The 19,135-nt window shown below is 32.7% G+C and overlaps 1 protein-coding gene across 1 annotated transcript in view; it reads right to left on the reverse strand.

The window, feature by feature from the left end:
* Nucleotides 1-19,135, reverse strand: part of LOC129232473 (helicase domino-like) — a 295,627-nt gene that overhangs the window by 15,844 nt on the left and 260,648 nt on the right. Inside the window, exons 40-41 of the mRNA XM_054866621.1 lie at nucleotides 5,524-5,712; nucleotides 1,764-1,904 (exon numbers count right to left, since the gene is read on the reverse strand). Coding sequence (XP_054722596.1) covers nucleotides 1,764-1,904; nucleotides 5,524-5,712 — 330 coding nt within the window. The remainder of the gene's footprint in view (nucleotides 1-1,763; nucleotides 1,905-5,523; nucleotides 5,713-19,135) is intronic.

The raw sequence follows: 19,135 nt of genomic DNA on the forward strand, positions 1-19,135 counted from the left end.
GAAACATCACTACATTTAGTAAATACAAGAAAATCAGAACTTAACTACTCAGATTTAACTTTTATTTCAACATTTACTGTTCATTTTTAGCATTTTTTGAAAGAATTACAGTATTAAAAAAGTAAGTTTCTTTTCACATAACTCACGAAGATGTTACGTGTAACGTCATGTTTGAAGTGTCACAAAGTGAAAAAATAACCCCTTCAGATATTTTTTTTTTTGATTTTAAGGCAACTTAAACATACTTACTCTGGTTTCAAAAACATAAAAGAGTTATAAATTGAGTTTTGTGTGTGATTGAAACAAACATATAATTACTGCATAAACTTTTTGAACATTTGAACTTTGATGACAAAATGGAAAACTTAAGACATTTCTTAAGGTTTTAGTTACACAATCAATAAAACTTTGTTTTTCTGTTGTTAACAATAAGATTTAACTTTTGTTTCTTTTTGTTCTTTCCCCTTCTTGTACCTTTTCTGCACCTTCTATTCCTTTTGCTGTGCTAATTTCGGGTAAATCACTTTTCCCAATAGCTGATTTCAGTCATTGGTTAGTTAATTCTAATAGAGAATCTGGAGACTCTTGATTGAGTTTCTTATCTGTGTGATTACAAATGCCTTGTTTTTTGAGTTGTTCAGTTGATATTGTTTTATATTTGATTTATTCTTCTCTCCGCTGTTTTTTTTTAATCATCTTTTTAATTTTTTTGTTTTCCTCCAAAGTCTACCAACTTCCCGAGTTCCTCCAGATAATTTTTATATGATTTGTGTGCCCATATACCATTTTTTTTAGTTCCTTTGTTATTTTTACACGTTGGTATTTTGCCACAGAGTGTTCCATAATTAGTCCTCATTTAGCATCCGCTCAGACATTTTAGACTAAAAACGAATAGCCAATTTTCTTGTTTTAATGGCCCATGTCTCACTACCATATAAAATGATTGGTCTAATAAGGGTTTTGTATTGTTTTATTTTTGTTCCAACAGTGATGAGTTAAGATTTTAATTCTCTTTAAACCAAAGAAGCATTTGTTCGTCATCAAAATTCTACAAAATTTGTTATTAAAACAAAACCAAAATTAAGTTAATCTAAGGCACCATACAATGTAACTTACGCCTGATTGTCAAAAATATAAAAATATTCACAAGATGCAAAAGGATTCAAATCTCAAATACGGGAAAAATAATCCGTGACATATAACTTAAATGTTGGCATGCTTCAAAAGATTTATTTATTTATTATTTATCAAAATAGAACATAAAATAAGTTTATAAAAGATAGCAAATGCCAAAATAATTTCTGAATGTCAGAAACATTAAAATGTTTACAAGATGTATAAGGATTGAAATCTAAAACAGAGGAAGCATTTTTCTCGACACACGTGTTGAGCACATAGCACCCATTGCTTTTTTTTTCCCCAATAAATATCACAAAACATGAAATAAATCGCCTAAAATTGTAAAAAGTAGCCAATTTTTAAAAAATAGTCGTTTTAAGGCCGTTTTTTAACAAAAAAGTCGCCATAGTCCCCTACGGTCAAAAATAGTCGCAAAAGTCGCTTTTTTAGTCTCCAGTGGCAACCTTATTGACTATGAAAGATCTGAAAATGTTTTTGTCTATTTTATTTAATATTTTAAATTGACTAATTTTTCTTTTTTTTCAACTCTTTAAATTCAATCAATAGAAACACATTTTTCAAAAAATAGCATTCCAGAATCACTTTAAATTTAATGAAAGATATATCAAAATGATTCAACATACCTTAGCCAACTGAGTTAGATTTGCTGAAACTTTGCTTCCTTTTCTAGCTTGAGTCAAAAGTTGCTGTTGAATTTGAAACTGTCGAAGTTGTTGATTAGTTATAGTAGTAGCCCCTTTAGTTTGAGCAGCACCAGTTTTGCCCTATATATATATATTAATATATTAAATAAAATATAATATGTTCGATATTATATAAATCTATACATCATCATATATATAAAAATCTTCTGTACAGACGTTTGTCACCATAAGGCTTTTAAACAGCTGCACCGATTTTGATCAAATTTTTGTGTGTAATTAAGTTGTGGCAAGCACGGTTTTGAAGCGCGATGGCTCGAATAGGAAACGGTTTTGTTAATTAATTACAACATTGGATGGTTATATCTCCCAAATGATTAGTATTATTTTAACCAATTGGTGAACGAGAATTGAAATAAATATTTAACCCACTGCCAAAGGACAATAAGAATGCCAGCTCTGCTTTTTGTAATGAAATTTCCTACTGTGATATTTCCTACTGTAATTGAGAATAGATAAATCGTAGAGAGAGAGAGAAAGAGAAAGGAGCCTTCATTTTCTGAAAGCAACGATTTTAGGTCCCGATATATATTATAAAGTAAAGTACTGGAAGGGTCACGCAAAACGTGTGTTCTGTCATCGTAGTTGAACCATGTGACCAGATCGGCGCTTTAGGGTTTCCCAACCAAATAATCAGAAAGTACTGTACCTAGCAACATTCGTTTCTCGGCTCAAATCTATCTGAGTTTCTGCACCAATGTCAAGAATACTTCAAGGATTATCAAACTAATCAGTACGTTATTAAAGGAAAAGATGATGGAATTTAAAGATGAAACAAATTTTATTTTCGTCCAGATAAATTACAACACGGTAGTTCTGTACACAAAAGATCAGTAAAGTGGAAGATCTTTGATGGAAAGGAAAGGCAATAGATGAAGTTTTAAAATTAGGCAATATATGAAGTTTTAAAAGTTTTCGTTCAAAAGATCGGACCGCAAATCGGTCGAAATTGGCTTCGCACACTGATCGGCTGGATTACAGTAATGTTGTGGCTTGGCGACTTTGGCTACAAACAATAGAATTGTGTGATCATTTGTTTACATTTTAAAGCTATTGTTAATGTAATTTATTGTATTTTTTGTTTACTTGGTGAAATATTTCAAATTGCAAAGAATTGTTTTTCGTTTTTAAAGCGTTTTTAGTCATTTTAGTTGAAGAATGCGTTTATTTTACATCGGGAAGGGGAGGGGAGAGGTTACCGATTCTCGCTTATTCAGAGAACTGTTTTTACCTTTATCATTTTTTAAACGATATCCTTTCGATTGTTTTACTCTTTTTTATATGGGGGATGTCGTAGCAAGATTTGCCGTTTGTTTCAGATGGGTAGTTGGTTTCTTACACTTAATATCTAAGGATGCTTTTTATCGTTTCAGTATGGCTGAAGGAACAAACCATCAAGAACGGGAGAAAAAAATAGTTAATAAAATAACAGCTCAGTGGGCGTTAAATAAATCAAGTTGTAATAAATATACTTATTCTGACACCAAGCAGCTTAAAACATTTTCTTTCTACTTACTTTTTTCAACAAAACGGTTCAAACACTTGATAGTTTATTTAACTTTTCAATTTGCAAAGTTTGAACAGAACAACGTCTGTCGGGTCCTCTAGTACATTATATAAATCTATACAGTCAATCTTGCTTTTAACGAGAACCCAAATTTAGAGAGGAAGTTAGAAATATTTGGTTGGTACAATGTTAAATCTGTGGGAACATAACTCGCTTTTCAGGAGCAAACCCCGCTTTAAGCGAGCAATATTTTTGCGATCCATGAACTTTTTATTGACTTCCTGCTCAGGTAATCCTTTTTTGGAAAAATTCCTTTCACATTTCAAAATCAATCTAAAGTTATAGATGAGGCATAAATACTGAGAACAAGTGATGACACTCCATTTTTCAAAATTTATTGTAGAGAAGCATTTGAAAATTATATTTTTATTGATACTAATGTTATTACTCCTGAGGATACTGTAACTCAAATTCAGGCCAATGTAGTTAAACAAAAAACCCTCTAACGAAACTGACGATAATGACGAATGTGAAGCTGAACTACCCTTTACGAACTCAATGGCTTTTGATATGCAGAGGAGAAACTTCTAGCATTTTTCGAAGTCGTGGGTAATAATGAAAATGTTACTAAGGCCGTGAGCGTTCTTCAAAAAACAATAACGCAAGAAAGAGACAAAAGGACAGCTCAAATTTTATTAATCAACTTCTTTAGTACTAAGCAGAAATAAAAAAGCAAACAAAGGAAATGTGTCTGGCTTTTACCCGTTTTTTAAGAGCACTCGGTTATACAGAGCCAATTTTGCGGTTCCTCCACACACGTTATAAACAAATTCGACTGTAACTAAAATAATAAGTAAGAATCCCTGATCATTCCTCTTTTATGGGATTCTCTTCAGGAAAGAATACCTGATACCTTCAAACCAATTTCAGTTTGGGTAGTCATAAGGGATAACAATGTACGAATAAAAGAATAATTAATATATTCAGAAACATAAACAAATCTTTTGCAGAAACAAAACACTCTCAAATATGAGTAGGAAAATTGCTCACTTCTGATCTTAAATTTGTTTGTTTGATTTTATTTTCATTTCAAATTCTTACTAACAGCTTTTGAACTGTTTTAAAAACAAAGCACTTTCAAAATGACACTTGCCATTTAAGTTGTTGACAATTCAAGAATATTTGATCTTACAAATTTGGATCAAATCTTATCTGAAATGAATAGATTCATGAAAAGAGAGAGAGAGAGAACATAATTTTTTTTCTACAATGAAATTTAAGAAGAAGAGAATGAAGGGTGAGTTGGAAAGACATCATCTTCAGCACTTGCCTTACAAAATCCCTTTTAGCTAATGTTGTTTATTGGGGTTCTCTCTCCCCTCCTTCACCCAGCCTTTCCAGAATAAAAGGGTATGATTATAAGATTGATTCAAAATTTTCTGACCTATTTTTTCCCTCTATATTTCTTTGAGGGAGCATGAAATATAAACTATTTGAAGAAAGTTCGGTTAAATGAATGAGACAGGTTCACTTTTACTGTATTAATGCTTTTAACTAATTATTAAGGCGCCATTTAATCAGTAACTTTTTCACTCACTGTTTAGGTGGATCCTCGGGATTTTGGCAAGATTTGAGGATGGGGGGGGGGGGGATGTCTACTCAATATTCTGTATCAGGGATCAGCAACTTGTCTACTAGTTTAATTTTATATATGCTGCAATGAACCTTTGGCATTATCTATTTGATGGTGATGGGAATAAAATATTTACTTTGCATTTTGTAGCTGTATATTTGTTGAAATATATAAAAAAATTAACACAAAAGTCACCATAAATATGAATGAAAGCAGTTCACTCAATCGGAAGCTCAAGCCTTTTTTGTAAGAAGGCCACACTTTTGTAAGGCATAAGCAAACAAAATTTTCAATCTTCAATGTACAAATTTATCTAGCAATAAGAACAATACTATTTTACTTTTAGACAAGAAAAGTTGTACAGAAGACACTATGCAGTAGATGTAAAAGAACTTATGCAGATCAATTATTTGTTCTCTGATCCACGTGTTGGCCACCTCATGTGCATTTATAAAAAAGTAATATCCAATAAAAAAATTGGTGTAAAAAGAGGCAGAAAATAAAAGTGACCAATATATGAAGGAAAATGAAATCAAATATACCTGGGGTAAGCTCACATTTATGTTGACACCACCCATTGTGACAGCTGATACAGGAATAGCCATTGAAGAAGCTCCACTCAAAGGAGCAGAAACAGTCTTAACTAAGGTAGCTGTACCACCGGTAATAGAAACTTGTTGCGGTTGAACTTGTTGAAGATGAGCCTGTGCCAGTATCTGAGCAGTTGTTAACTAGAAAGAAACAAAAGGAAATTCATGGTAAAATATGAAAAATAGCTATAGAAAATTGAATACAGTAGAACAGCTTAGAAGTGACAATGGAGAACGAACCAACGAGGATACTGACATCGATGACACACAGTCAAAAGCTTTCTCACTGAAAATTTTAAGTCATTCGTTGACAATGACCAATGATCTTTCCGATTTGTTAGCGAAGGAAGATCCCGTTATGGAAATGACGTGAGTGGTCATAGATGCATTAATGCATCACAAAGAACTACAGGGAAAAATAATTAATGACTACCAAAAGAAAATCATAACCAGCGCTTTTTTTTTATTAACATTAAGTTAATTCATGTTTCCTTTATGCACAATGTGCCCATTTAACGGAATCACATTAAACTTATTATATATATTTATCTATCACTGGAATGAAGTATTATTTTTTTCATCATCTGAGTCTAACCCCTATTTTAACACTTAACATTAAGTATTAATTAACACGGTTTTGATTTAAGCTGCATTTCCGTGGAACATAACCCCTGCGTAAACAGGGTTCGTAATCAATTTCAGAAATAAAATGAAGGAGTTTTGGAGGAGTTTAGAAGGAGTAAATTGAGATTTTGAAGGAGTACTAATGGGCTGTCCTTAAATGATTGATGTCACACTTTTTTCAACATATTTGATACCCTTCCACTTTGTCGCCTCTCATCCTCTTGTCACATGCCTTATTTTTTATAAACATAGTGTTATACTAACTGTCTTATGTCATTTTTTGTCACCCATTCTCTTTGCCTTGTCACAATTTCATGAACCTGTTCCCCCCTCAAGGCATGACATCACTTGTGGACGACCCTTTTTACAATATTATAACTGCGATTTACAAAAACAATTGTTTTTTTTAAACACAATCACTTAATATAGTTCATCTACTTATGTATTTTTAAATATTTAAATAACTAGGGGGCTCTGCCCCTTGCTCGCTGAGGCTCACCAATCCCCGAAGATTGCTTCGCAATTTTATTTGATTAGCAAAGATTTAAATTGCCAATTAAAAAGAAACAGATTATAAACGCATTATGATCCCATCCCATAATTTCCATTGGATCAAAAAACACCCCTTCCCCAGATTTCAAAATAACTTGTACCAACTTGCTGAGCCGTAAGGGCTAAGGTGCTCATGAACATTGAAAAACTGCAGTTTTGTATGTTTAAAAAGTTGCTTTCATATTCGTGATCTCTAGTATTTTGCTCTTTAGCTCGGTGCTTGAATTATGTTTGAACTTAAGATTTTCCGTTAAAATCAAAACCCTTAAAGTTTGTGAATAAGAAAGAAGAAACATGCGAATTGAAAACAAGTAACTGGCAACGCCAAATAAAACATCAATAATTTTAATGAAGATGAGATTATTCAAATTTGATTTTTAACAGCTTGTAACTTTTTTTCATTTACAGATACAAGCTCAGTTTTTCAACCTAAGGTCGGGTTAGATCTGGAGTAAAAAAAGTCGCTGTTTCCAGTCGTGTCAAAAAGAAAACTGTGGGCCAATTCCTTCACTTTTTACTGATATATTTAATAAAGAAAGTGGTGCCTAACTTTTAGCTAAGCCTAAAAAAGTTTGATCTAAAAACGCAATTTACTCCCACCCTATTCAAGTTACAGCATTGAAAAAAAATTCTACCCTTTCTAATGATATATAATATTTATATGCGCAAGTAATTTTTCATCCCTTTAATAGGCAATAATAGGCAATTTACGCAAAATAGGAGCTTAAAAAATTAATTACAAAAAAAAACTACTTCAAATTAAAAAAAAGGAGTACCCCAGGTGTACACCCCTGGGTCTCGAAGTAATTTTGTACAAAATTTCAAGGGTGTAGGCGCTATGGGGTCTCCTTGACACACGTTCGTTACAGACTTCCTTCCAGAATTTCTTTGAAACCTTACTTTTATTTAATAAGCCAAACTGACTTTTGCTGCTGTGGTGGAGGGAAAAGCAATAATCATAAAACTTGAAAAAATAACCAAGCACCACTTAAGCATGTTTTACTTCACTTATGAAATGTCTTAGCTATCTAATAATATTCTCACCTTTGACTTTTATGACTTCTTTGAAAAATTTGTAAATCACACCTTGATGAAAAACATAAATATATGAAATTACTTCATTAAAATCGCTCTTATACCTTCGCCCTTGTGACGAAGTTAAGTTGTCCATTGAAGTATTTTAACTTACTGTCATAGAGGAAGATTATGTAGTGTTGAACTAAAAAAGAAGGAATTAAGACAAAAATGAAGGAGTATTGGAGGAGTTTTGAAGGAGCGTACGAACCCTGGTAAAACGAGGGTCTACTGTACTATGATTTTAAACTGTTAGCTTTCAATGCGGCTACATGTACATTTAAAACACGAACATAAAATACTGAAAAACAATAGTATAGGAATACGAAAAAAAACAAAAAAAAACAGCCTAACTGGGTAGTGTTTGTGTGACGATATTAAGATCCAAGGAGCTTTCACAATGCTGCCAGGTTAGGTTTGCCACAACTGTACTGCAACCAGAGATGGGCAGATTCGTATTCGTAAATCCGAATCCGAATTTGATTCACAGTACCTTAACGTGTCAATCCGAATACGAATACATTCGTATTCACAAGTGTGAATCCGAATACGAAATTCGGATTCATACCTATGAATCCGAATCTATTCAGATTCAGGCCTATGAATCCAAATCATATCTAATTTACATCTGTGAATACGAATCCATTTGGATTCACACTTGGATTCACTGAAAAATTCAATTCAAAAGCCCAATACAGTGAAACCTGTGTAAGTTGACCACTTGCGGTGCAATACTTTGGTGGTCAACTTAGACAGGTGGTCAACTTATAAAGGGGGTAATGATGATGATGATTATTATTATTTTTTTTTTTTTTTGTAAGTCTTGCACCATGCATTCATTTTTTGCCTAATTGACACTTATTTTTTCTGTTTAACTCACTTTCATTGTTTAGCATTACTTTGAATCAATAATATAAAATGTTATTCGAATATTTTTAGAGATTATTTTCCCAGAATGATGTATAGTATGTTATGAAAATTTAGAATTTCAGTAAATTGATCAAAAAAAAAAAGTCTTATTGTTTATGAAAAGTTAATCATTTTATATTAATAGTTCATAAAAATTTATAGTCAATCAAAAAATAAATTTTTTTTTCGTTTAACAACGAAAGAAAAATAAGTTTGGAGAATAAAAGGGTTCTTAGTAGTTTTCCCATGTGGTTAAACTCAAAAGGAGGTTTAGTTATGCTGCTGTTTCATTAGTTGGTAAAATGCTGGTCTGGCATCAAAAATATTCTTGGAAAGCTATAAAAAAATAATAAAAATAATAATTTGTTGAATAAAATTTTTAAAAATAAACTAAGTGGTTAACTTACAAAGGGTTTTTTACAATACTCCAAACCAAACTTGGGGTTCATTAGTGGTCAAGATAGACAGGTGGTCAAGATAGAGAGGTGGTCAAGTTACAGAGGTTTTCTTTCATTATATAAGATAGGTCTAATTCCGTTCCTGACAAAAGCGGTCAACATAGACGGGTGGTCAACTTACAAAGGTGGTCAACTTTACAGGTTTTACTGTATAAATAAATAAATGTCTGTCTGTACCTCGCTACAGGTCGAGTTTTCGGTATTAGTGAATTTATGAAGAAAAGTGACGATATTGTTATGGGTTCAAAAATTTTAAAAGTGGAATTCTACCAAAGTCATGTAAATTGAAACTTGATTTCTTTATATAATTTTACCACAGATAATTTATCTCAATTACACAACTTTAAAATATGATGAATATGCAGTGATTGATGTTACAAAGGACCAAATTGGATTGTAAAAATTCGTTGATTTTACAGATACTTGTACCGTTAAAAATGCAGATTCTCTCTGAAACGTTTCGTATAAAAAAAGAATATATTATGATGGAAGAAAACGGTTTTTTAATCCATAATACAAACATACATTTCAACACTCCATCTCCGGAAGGAAGCATCGATTACAAAGATAATTATTTGCTAATAGTTCTACTAACCAAATTTCTCACGAAAAAACAGAAAATGCGTAAAAGAAAGCTGGGTTGCATTTTGTATTTCGCATTTATTTTCAACTATCGCAACCGTTGACTACTGCGAAAACGTTCTTGTTCGTACCAAAGAGTTCTATAATAGGGTAGAGGAACGACTTGTATAGTGCTTCCATTGGCCGCCATGACCAAGCACGGAGACCGGTTTGAGAGAGATTAGAGTGGCAAGAACGGTAGTTTCGTTATGAAATTCAAGCAGCGATAAATGTTTTTTAGCGTCAAATTGCTGATATTTTTCCTCAAATGCAATTTTAAATGGAAGGAATCTGCTGGAAATTTTTGTCAAATAATTTGAGGTTAAACTGTATAAAAAGTTTTAATGAATGATGTATAAAAACATAATGCACTGACAGAATACAGTGATTTTCAACAGATAAATTGGGAAATTTTTAATCAGTACTCAAGAACAAAAAAAAAAAAAACCTCTACATATTTTATTAAACAGATTATAAAGTAGTGTTTAAATTGTTGGATCTTACTTCATAACAGGGTTGATAAAAATCAGGATTTTAAAATATATATATATTAAAACTCTGATTTTTTAAATTTAAACCGGATTTTTCTGATTTAAATAGAATTTTTGAAATGTAAATTTATTTAAATATAGTATTTGATACTAACAAGTTAAAATGCTCAAGCTAGATGTTAAATTAGATGATTCTTTTCCTATATATGGTTAAAAATTCATAAAATCTAAGTTTGAGTAATTCAGAAATCAGTAAAAAATAATTACACATCTGAGCTTGATAAAATCTTGCTACAATATAAAGTCCCATATCCATATGGGTGTATTTCCCAGAAATTTTTTAACAATCAAAATAAATAACACCTTTCTTTTTTTCTAAGGGAAAAAAAGGAAATAATATGGAAGTACATAAACTGAGAAAGAATAAAAATAGCGTAGAGCATTGAATTATTTTCCTTTTTTTTTTTTGAAATAATAACACCTGAAATAAAATGCACGAAGAAAAAAAGGAAACCATATGCTTCTTGTATTTTAAATATTTTAATAAAACTCATCAAGGACTGAAAAGAAGACTTTTTTAGAATTCTTATCTTATAAAACGCAGGCATATTTTTTTTTTCTTACTGTTTTGACTTGCTGTAAGTTGAGGAGGATTGTATGTTTATTTTTTAGTGAATAAGTAAATAGCTTAACTAGGGTGGTTCAAAAATACATGTAAAAAAAAGTTTCTAATAGATAACAGGACACCCCTCAATATTTTTAGACTTGTGGATAGTAATATACCAGAAGAATTTTGACTTCTTATTTCAACCGAAAGAGGGTGCTCTACTCCCTCCCCCAAACATCATAAGTATGGGGAGGGGCGTTAAAAATTACATTGAACTGAAATAACAATGCTACATATTATAAATATACAAATGTAATATGCATATACATTGCAAAAAAAATTATTTACAAAACCACAGCTGGGGAAATTAAATGTTTCCAAATTTGTGACATTTTCCATGCTACGACTAATGTTAAATTGAGCACCCTCTTAAAATTTGAGTAAGAAACTAAAACTTTTACAGCATAATACTATTAGTAAGTCTGAAAAAGAAAATAGGGTGTGTCCTGGACTCTAGCTAAAAAAAGTTTTTCTGAACCACTCTAAGCTTAACTCTTAATAGGTACGTATCCAATTTATTATTTTTAATTTCATTGAAAGGAATCTCGTTTCATATATATATACTTTGCAAGTTTTTTCTTTTTTAATGTTAATGGCTACTATGATTTTTTTATGTTTTTCTTTGGTTTCAATTACATTTATTTAATAACAATATGAATTTTTTTTTTGTTTCTTTTAGTAAGATTACTTATTATTCCGAGGACAATTCTTTGAATTCGGAATGAGAACCTTTTCAGAAATTGCGATTTTCGCTTAGATCAGCACTAAGTGGTGATTTCTTCAAGTCAGTGAGTGATAATGTCAATGCTATTTCCCTAGAGAGAGCCTCTCATAAATCTATTGGAGCTTTAAGTTTAGAATGTGATGCGAATGTTCCCTCAAAAACTAAAGAAGTTCAGGTGAACATTTTGAATACTTCGAATTTAATACGCCATTTACAGCGACACCACTACACTGATACTGTGAAAGAATTCAAAGCTTGTCGTATATCTGCTAGAGAAGAATTCGTCATCACGAACCCCCTAGGGAAGCCCCTAACTTGGGAGAATGAACTTTTTTTTTTGTTTTATTTTTAAAGGGACAAATTTATACACTTATACCTTGCCTTGAAGAAACGTAGTAAGACACATCCTGAAAATAGAATACTTCGTTCGAATGGAAAACGTATGATTAATATGCTACTAGAGGTAAAAGTTCAAAACTGTCCCAAGTATGGGCACTTGACTGTACGAAAAATTAGCGAAAATTTTCAGTGTTCATGACCATAAAACCATGATTTTTAACTTTTTATGGACTTCTAAAACCTGGGTCCAGTAGTATTAGACTTGCGGCTCCAAATAGTAGGAAGTTCATTTTCGGGTCAATTACTTAGTTTGATGCCAATAAATATACATCCAAAAACTCGCTAACACCCAAAACTCGAACTGTAGCGAGGTACAAAGAAACATTTTTTTATTTATATTGGCCTTTTAAATTGAATTTTTCAGTGAATCCAAGTGTGAATCCAAATGGATTCGTATTCATAGATGTGAATCAGAAATGATTTGGATTCATAGATCTGAATCCGAATAGATTCGGATTCATAGGTATGAATCCGAATTTCGTATTCGGATTCACACTAGCAAACATGAATCTATTCGAATTCTCACTTGTGAATACTAATGTATTCGTATTGACACGTTAAGGTGCTGTGAATCAAATTCGGATTCACGAATACGAATCTGCCCATCTCTGACTGCAACTATATTGAATTTTTGCAAAATCAACTGGACTGCAGACTGACAATAGGGATAACACACAGGAATCAGCCCATGTTTCAAAATCTAACTTGCTATAAAAGTACACAAAATGGAGATATAACTGAACATTTTGGGTATAACAGTATGTAAAAAAAGCGTAGTTCTACAAAAGTTGAACTGATGGAAAAAAACTAATTTCATATTTTGATTTAATGTTCCAAATATAGTTAAAGTCTATAATTTCTAAAACTTAAGGCATTTAGCAACTGCAACCCATATAAAATATTTCAATAAGAACTAATAGATTATTCAGGGGTTCACATAAATTGTATTTTCCGTAATAAAAGTCATCTGTACCATAGTTTTGTGTTACCTAGTTCGAAAAATATTGAATATCTTTATTGATTTGCATTGCTCAGTCAGAAATTTTTTAAATGTATTCTGAATTACTTATTAATTAGAGTAACTTAACTTGAAATTTTTATAATTCAATCTGATTCGCCGATAGAGGGCGCTAGTGTTGCTGGGGTGATATTTTGCTGCTCCTGAGATAAGTGATTTTTTACTGTAATTGTTTATTTTACTCATTGAGAAGGAATACTAATGGAGGGAGCCATAGCAAATGTCTCAGTGAAATAAGCTTGGGATCCGATGTTTCCCAGGTCAGGTGACTTTTTTGGCTGGGAAGTTGTCGCGTTTTGGCACGCAATCGCTCTTTTGGCATTAAATATTTTTTAGACGACGCAACGGCGCTTATTATGAAGTCGTGGCTACAGAACAGAGCAACTCTGGCTCCAACTCCTTCACCGCATAATAATAAATAAATTTCATACGCAGGCATACTAGTATTTAAATTGAAGCATAAAAATAGCAAATCTTTATTCTTGCTTATCTGCTGTTCACAGGAGCTTGGCGAGAAAATATTCGCCAACAAAGCAAATGTACACAAAATGCTTAAGAGCCGTTAAAATAATTACTAGTTAAGTAAAAAGTGATTTTATGGAACTAAAATGTTATTTGCACTCAAGATATACAATGTTTTACAACTTTTATAGGTAAAATAAGTACAAAAAATTAAAAATTACAAGCTACTGTGGAATATGTACTCGTTGAATGCATATAAATGTTATTTTTTCTTTATTTAGAAGTAAAAAACATTCGTACATGCTAGGGAAAAGTTAGTGGACCTCCTGGTGTGGCTTTTTCCTCACAGTTTACAATGCTAGAATACTGCACTATTACTATAAATCTAATTTTTCCCTTCTACAGTTAAAGGTTGTTATCATACATGGCTTCAGCTAATGAAAATTTCTTCAGCGGTTACGGTCAACTCAAAATTGCTCCCCAGGTCACATGGTACTGTTGATGTATCGGGATAGTAGGGTTGCACTCTCACCATTTGTTCCTTCTCAATGATTTTACTGCTTCAATTTCAGTATTTTTACTGTATTTTATCATATAATTAAGTATTTTTGTGCTTTTAAGTCTTATTTTTGATTTACTTGCTTTCTTAAAGTGTTTTTCTATTCTTTGTAGCTAAGCCTAAAATGTGCTGATTTCTTGTTGTTAAGCCTGAGTGCTCTGTTAAGTGTGTAACTTGTTTATTTTAATTTACTGCTTGTCTTAGGATTTTGTAATTTTTGTACCTTTTACTTCCAATGCTTTCTAATTCTAATAATTAGTTTTATTTCTTCAATTTTGCATTTTTCTATTGACTTTTAAGTGTATCATTTTGAGCTAGAATGGGAGTTATATGCATAATGAAGGAGGTTACAAGTGGTAAAGGGGACAAGTGGATTTCTTGTGACCTATGTCAGATGTTCTGCTTGTTTAAGGGGAAGGATGAGTCTGAGAAGGATTTTATTTGCACTAACTGTGTTGAAATCTCAGAAATCAGAGTTAGGATGCTTACTTTGGAGGGTGAGTTAGCATTATGCTATAGGAGTGTAGATGGGGTAAGAGGTAAAGGGGAAAGTTATTGCTGAGGCAACAGACTGGGAAACAAAGGGTATAATTTTGGGAGATTCAATGGCGCGTGAGGTGGGAAACTCAATAGGCAGAGTTAGACGTAAGGTGGCTAGATGTTGTTTGTCAGGGGCTCGGGTGAGAGATGTAAATAGGGTTGCTGAAAAGAAGGGGGTATTTAATAAAAAGGATGTAGTTACTTTGTGGGTGGGAACTAACGATGTAGGCCATAGTAACAACAATGAGTTTACTAAGGAATGGGATTCCCTGTTGGACAAAGCAACCAACTGTTCGGCAAATGTCCAAGTGGTTGGTTTGCTTCCCAGATATGGAGTGCATAGGAGTTGGTGAAACCAATGGGCTAGGTGTATGAACCTGGTACTCAAGGAAATTTGCGTTAAGCGTAGTATCAGGTTTATTGATGTGTGGAATAAATGTAAACGTGATTGGATTGCTAGGGATGGCCTGCATCTGAGCTCTATGGGGGTCAAAATGGTTAATGGTTTGGCTTTAGAGAATTCAGAATCAAAAAACTAAGTTGGAATGGGGGGCACGCTTTAAGGAGCAGAACTTGAATGGGTGCTAACTATTAGGATTTTAGTAGAAACGGAAATAGGGAGGCTAGTAAGAGAAAAGATTTTAACAGTTGGGATTCAAATAATCGCGCAGCATTAAATAAAGGTAAGATGGGCTTACTTAAGGTTTTTTATACAAATGCTCGTAGTATTAGGAACAAGATGGAAGAATTGAAAAGCATAACAATAGACGAGAGGTTGGATATTATTGGAGTTACCAAGACATGGGCTACCGAAGGTGATGATGATTTATTATCTATTGCTGGGTATAATTTGTTTAGAGAAGATAGAGTAGGTAAAAGAGGTGGTGGGGTTTTATTTTATGTCAGAGACACTTTAACTTGCAATGAATTGGTAATTAATGAAAAACCTAATGAGATTGATATGATTTGGCTGGAGTTGATGAGCAATAAGGGCTATAAACTACATTTAGGGAACATTTATAGGCCACCCAACTTAAGCCAGGGTCAAGATGAACAGATGTTTAGTACATTATTAGTCTAGTAATAATTTAGTATTATTAGTGACATTTCAAGCAAGGGGTCAGTCATTATAATGGGAGATTTTAATTTTCCAGGAATTGATTGGAATAATTTTTACCACAGTAATAGCAGAGAAGAGGAATTTTGAAAGTAATTGGGTGACTTTTTTAGATCAAATTGTAACTCAGGGTACTCGACAGGACGTGATTTTGGATCTAGTTTTCTGTGATATGGAAGGTTCTATTCAGGGGTTATGTGTAGGGGAACACATTGGAGACAGTGACCACAACAGTATTAGGTTTGGGATTAAATTTGATACTCACAAAGTAGAGAATTTTAGGTTTGTGCCCAATTTCAGAAATACTGATTTTGTGGCACTTAGGCAGAGTTTGAAAGCAGTTTTTTTCTTCTGGATTGGACAATAGCGATGTGAATCTTCAGTGGACAGAGTTTAAGGAAAAGCTAGCGAAAACGGTTGGGGATCATGTTTCTTTTAGGAGAAAGGGTGTCAACACTAAAATTCGGCCAATGTGGTTCTCCAGGGAAACTAAAGACGCTCTAAATTACAAGCAAGCTGCTTTTCATAGGTTTAGAGAAACTGGTCACAGTGCAGATAGGCTCCAATATTGTAAGGCAAGGCGTAAATTTAAGTATTTGGTACGGATTCAGAAAGGAGAGTTGGAGCAAAGACTGGCAGATAACATAAACAGAAATCCCAAGAGGTTTTTTGCATACGCTAATTCGGGGAAAGTTCGAAATAGTCATATTAGGCCACTGGTTGATGAGCACGGAATTTTAATTCAGGACGATAGTGATATTGCTAATGTTCTTAATAACTTTTTCAAGTGTTTTTAACGATAACTGTATCTCAACAGTTGACACCAACAAGACACAAGCTATAGTTCAGCTTGAGGACTTTGTATTTTCCAGGGATGACGTTTTACTTCATTTGAAAAAAATTAAAGAGACTAAGGCTCCGGGACCTGATAATATTTATCCAAAAATTTTAGTTGAATGTGCGGAGGAATTAGCAGATGTAATCGTAAATATTTTCAATGCTTCTTATAACACAGGGACAGTGCCAGAGGACTGGAAGCTGGCTAACATTACACTGCTCTTCAAGAAAGGGTCTAAAGGGAGTGCGGGAAATTATAGACCTGTGAGTCTAACTTCGGTGGTTTGCAAAATTTTTGAAACATTGATAAAAATTAAGATAGTAAATTTTCTAGAGACTAATAATCTATTGACTAGTTTTCAGTATGGTTTCAGGAAAGGTAAATCTTGTGCAACTAATTTATTACATTTCTATGACAAAGTTACCATGGCTTTGGACAATAAGAAGCCTGTAGAAGTTGTTTACATTGATTTTCAAAAAGTTTTCGATAAGGTACCGCATGTTGCTCTACTTAGTAAATTAGCTGATATAGGAATAGGATGGAAAACTTTCATTTGGGTAAAAAACTGGCTGACTGGAAGGAAACAAAAAGTAGTTTTAAGGAGAAATTATTCCAATTGGAGTGAGGTCTTAAGCGGAGTTCCTAAAGGATCAGTGTTAGAGCCTGTTTTGTTCATTGTCTTTATGAACGATATTCACAAAAATATTTCTGGGAACATGAATTGTTTTGCTGATGATGTCAAAGTGATGGGGATTGTCGAAAATGAAGAACAAGTAAAACAGCATCAAGAGGATTTAGATCATATTACTAAGTGGGTGGATAAATGGGGTATGGCAGTTAATGTAGGAAAATGTCAAGTGCTACACTTAGATCATGGAAATAAGTGTACGAGTTATAGTTTACAGAGTTCAGTCATTAGTCAGGCAGAAAATGTTATGGATCTGGGTATCTTAATAAATCAGGACTTCAAATTTAGTGAACAGTGCAGCATTGCAAGTAACAAAGCCAACAAAATGCTTGGGTTTATCAATAGATCTATTTCAAACAAATCTAAAGAAGTTCTTCTGCCCTTATATAGAAGTTTGGTAAGACCCCATTTAGAGTATGCTGTTCAGTTTTGGTCTCCTTATCTTAAGAAATACATTAATGTATTGGAAAGGGTTCAAAGGCGGGCTACAAGGCTAATAAGTGGACTTTCCCACTTAGATTATGATTCCAGGCTTAGAAGGCTAAAAATGTACAGTCTTCAGCAAAGAAGAGACCGAGGGGACATGATTCAGGTGTTTAAATTTATTAAAACGAAAGATGTTATGGGGCTAAGTTTAGCACTGAAAACAGGACAAGGGGTCATTGTTTTAAGCTATTTAAATCTCAGGCTAACATGGATATTAGGAAAAATTATTATTTTAGCAGGGTAGTGGAACCTTGGAACAGCTTACCGGAAGAGGTGGTAATGAGCAAAGGAGTAGACAGTTTTAAGAGGGCCATTGATCTTCACTGGGGATTGTAAATTGACTAGGACCAGTCTAGCTGGGCCCAGAGCCTGTTGCTGGTCGTCACTTTTGTATTATCATAATTATCTAAATCCTTTGACGGTTCAAAAAACTTAAGACATGTATTCAATTTGACTAGAATGAAAGCATTTACAGTAGAAAATCAGAAAACTGAACTAGCATTTCAAAGCTCTCTCAACTAAAAATTAGTAATTTTTTAATTCATATTAAGTCGGTTTTTTCTTACAGAAATTAATTCAACTTTATTTGTGTGAAGTTGATGTATTTTCCAGAAGTTCATTCCATTTTTTTTGTTTAATTACAGTACCAGCTTTAGAAATCATTAAAAAAAGTATTTGTATAGTTGTATTTGTTAAAATAAAAAGTAAATGTAAAAATTTAAAAAATCCAAATGGTATGAAATTTTTGAAGCAAAAGTAATCAACTACTAGTCCCACGGACTACTGAACTGTATTTTATAGTAGTACGATGCAATTTTACTGGTCTTGGACCAGCAGATCATCAATGATTTCAAGTGCTGTGTACTGTGTACATTTTATAATGTTTTGTACTGTATTGTATGTTATGTGCGTACATTTGTATAATCACTTTCTGTTATTCTCCCTAACAATATTTTCTTGTTTATTTTTAAAAATTTGAACTTTCTATGGTCTTATTTAGTTTGAGCTTTTGACAATCCAACTGTATTAGTATTTATTATGAAGGAAAAAATATTAAACAGATGTTTTTGAACATTAATATCTTTTGGTCAAGGTAGCCATTCTATCGGTGCTTTAATTTTGAATTTTGATGTTTAAAACATCAATGTTACACCTCCAATGGAAAGCATCTATACAACCAACAATAGTAATGCAAAATGGTTGCATGATTTTGGAACAATATTTTTGATAGAACAATTAATCTATTAATGACATTTTTGCAGAGTTAAATTAGACTTTTTTGGAAAATACCAACAAAAAATCACAAGACTTCAATTAAATAGATTAGCCACTAGCTT

The sequence above is a fragment of the Uloborus diversus genome, chromosome 1 (genome assembly GCF_026930045.1).
Source record: "Uloborus diversus isolate 005 chromosome 1, Udiv.v.3.1, whole genome shotgun sequence".
NCBI classification, from domain to species: domain Eukaryota; kingdom Metazoa; phylum Arthropoda; class Arachnida; order Araneae; family Uloboridae; genus Uloborus; species Uloborus diversus.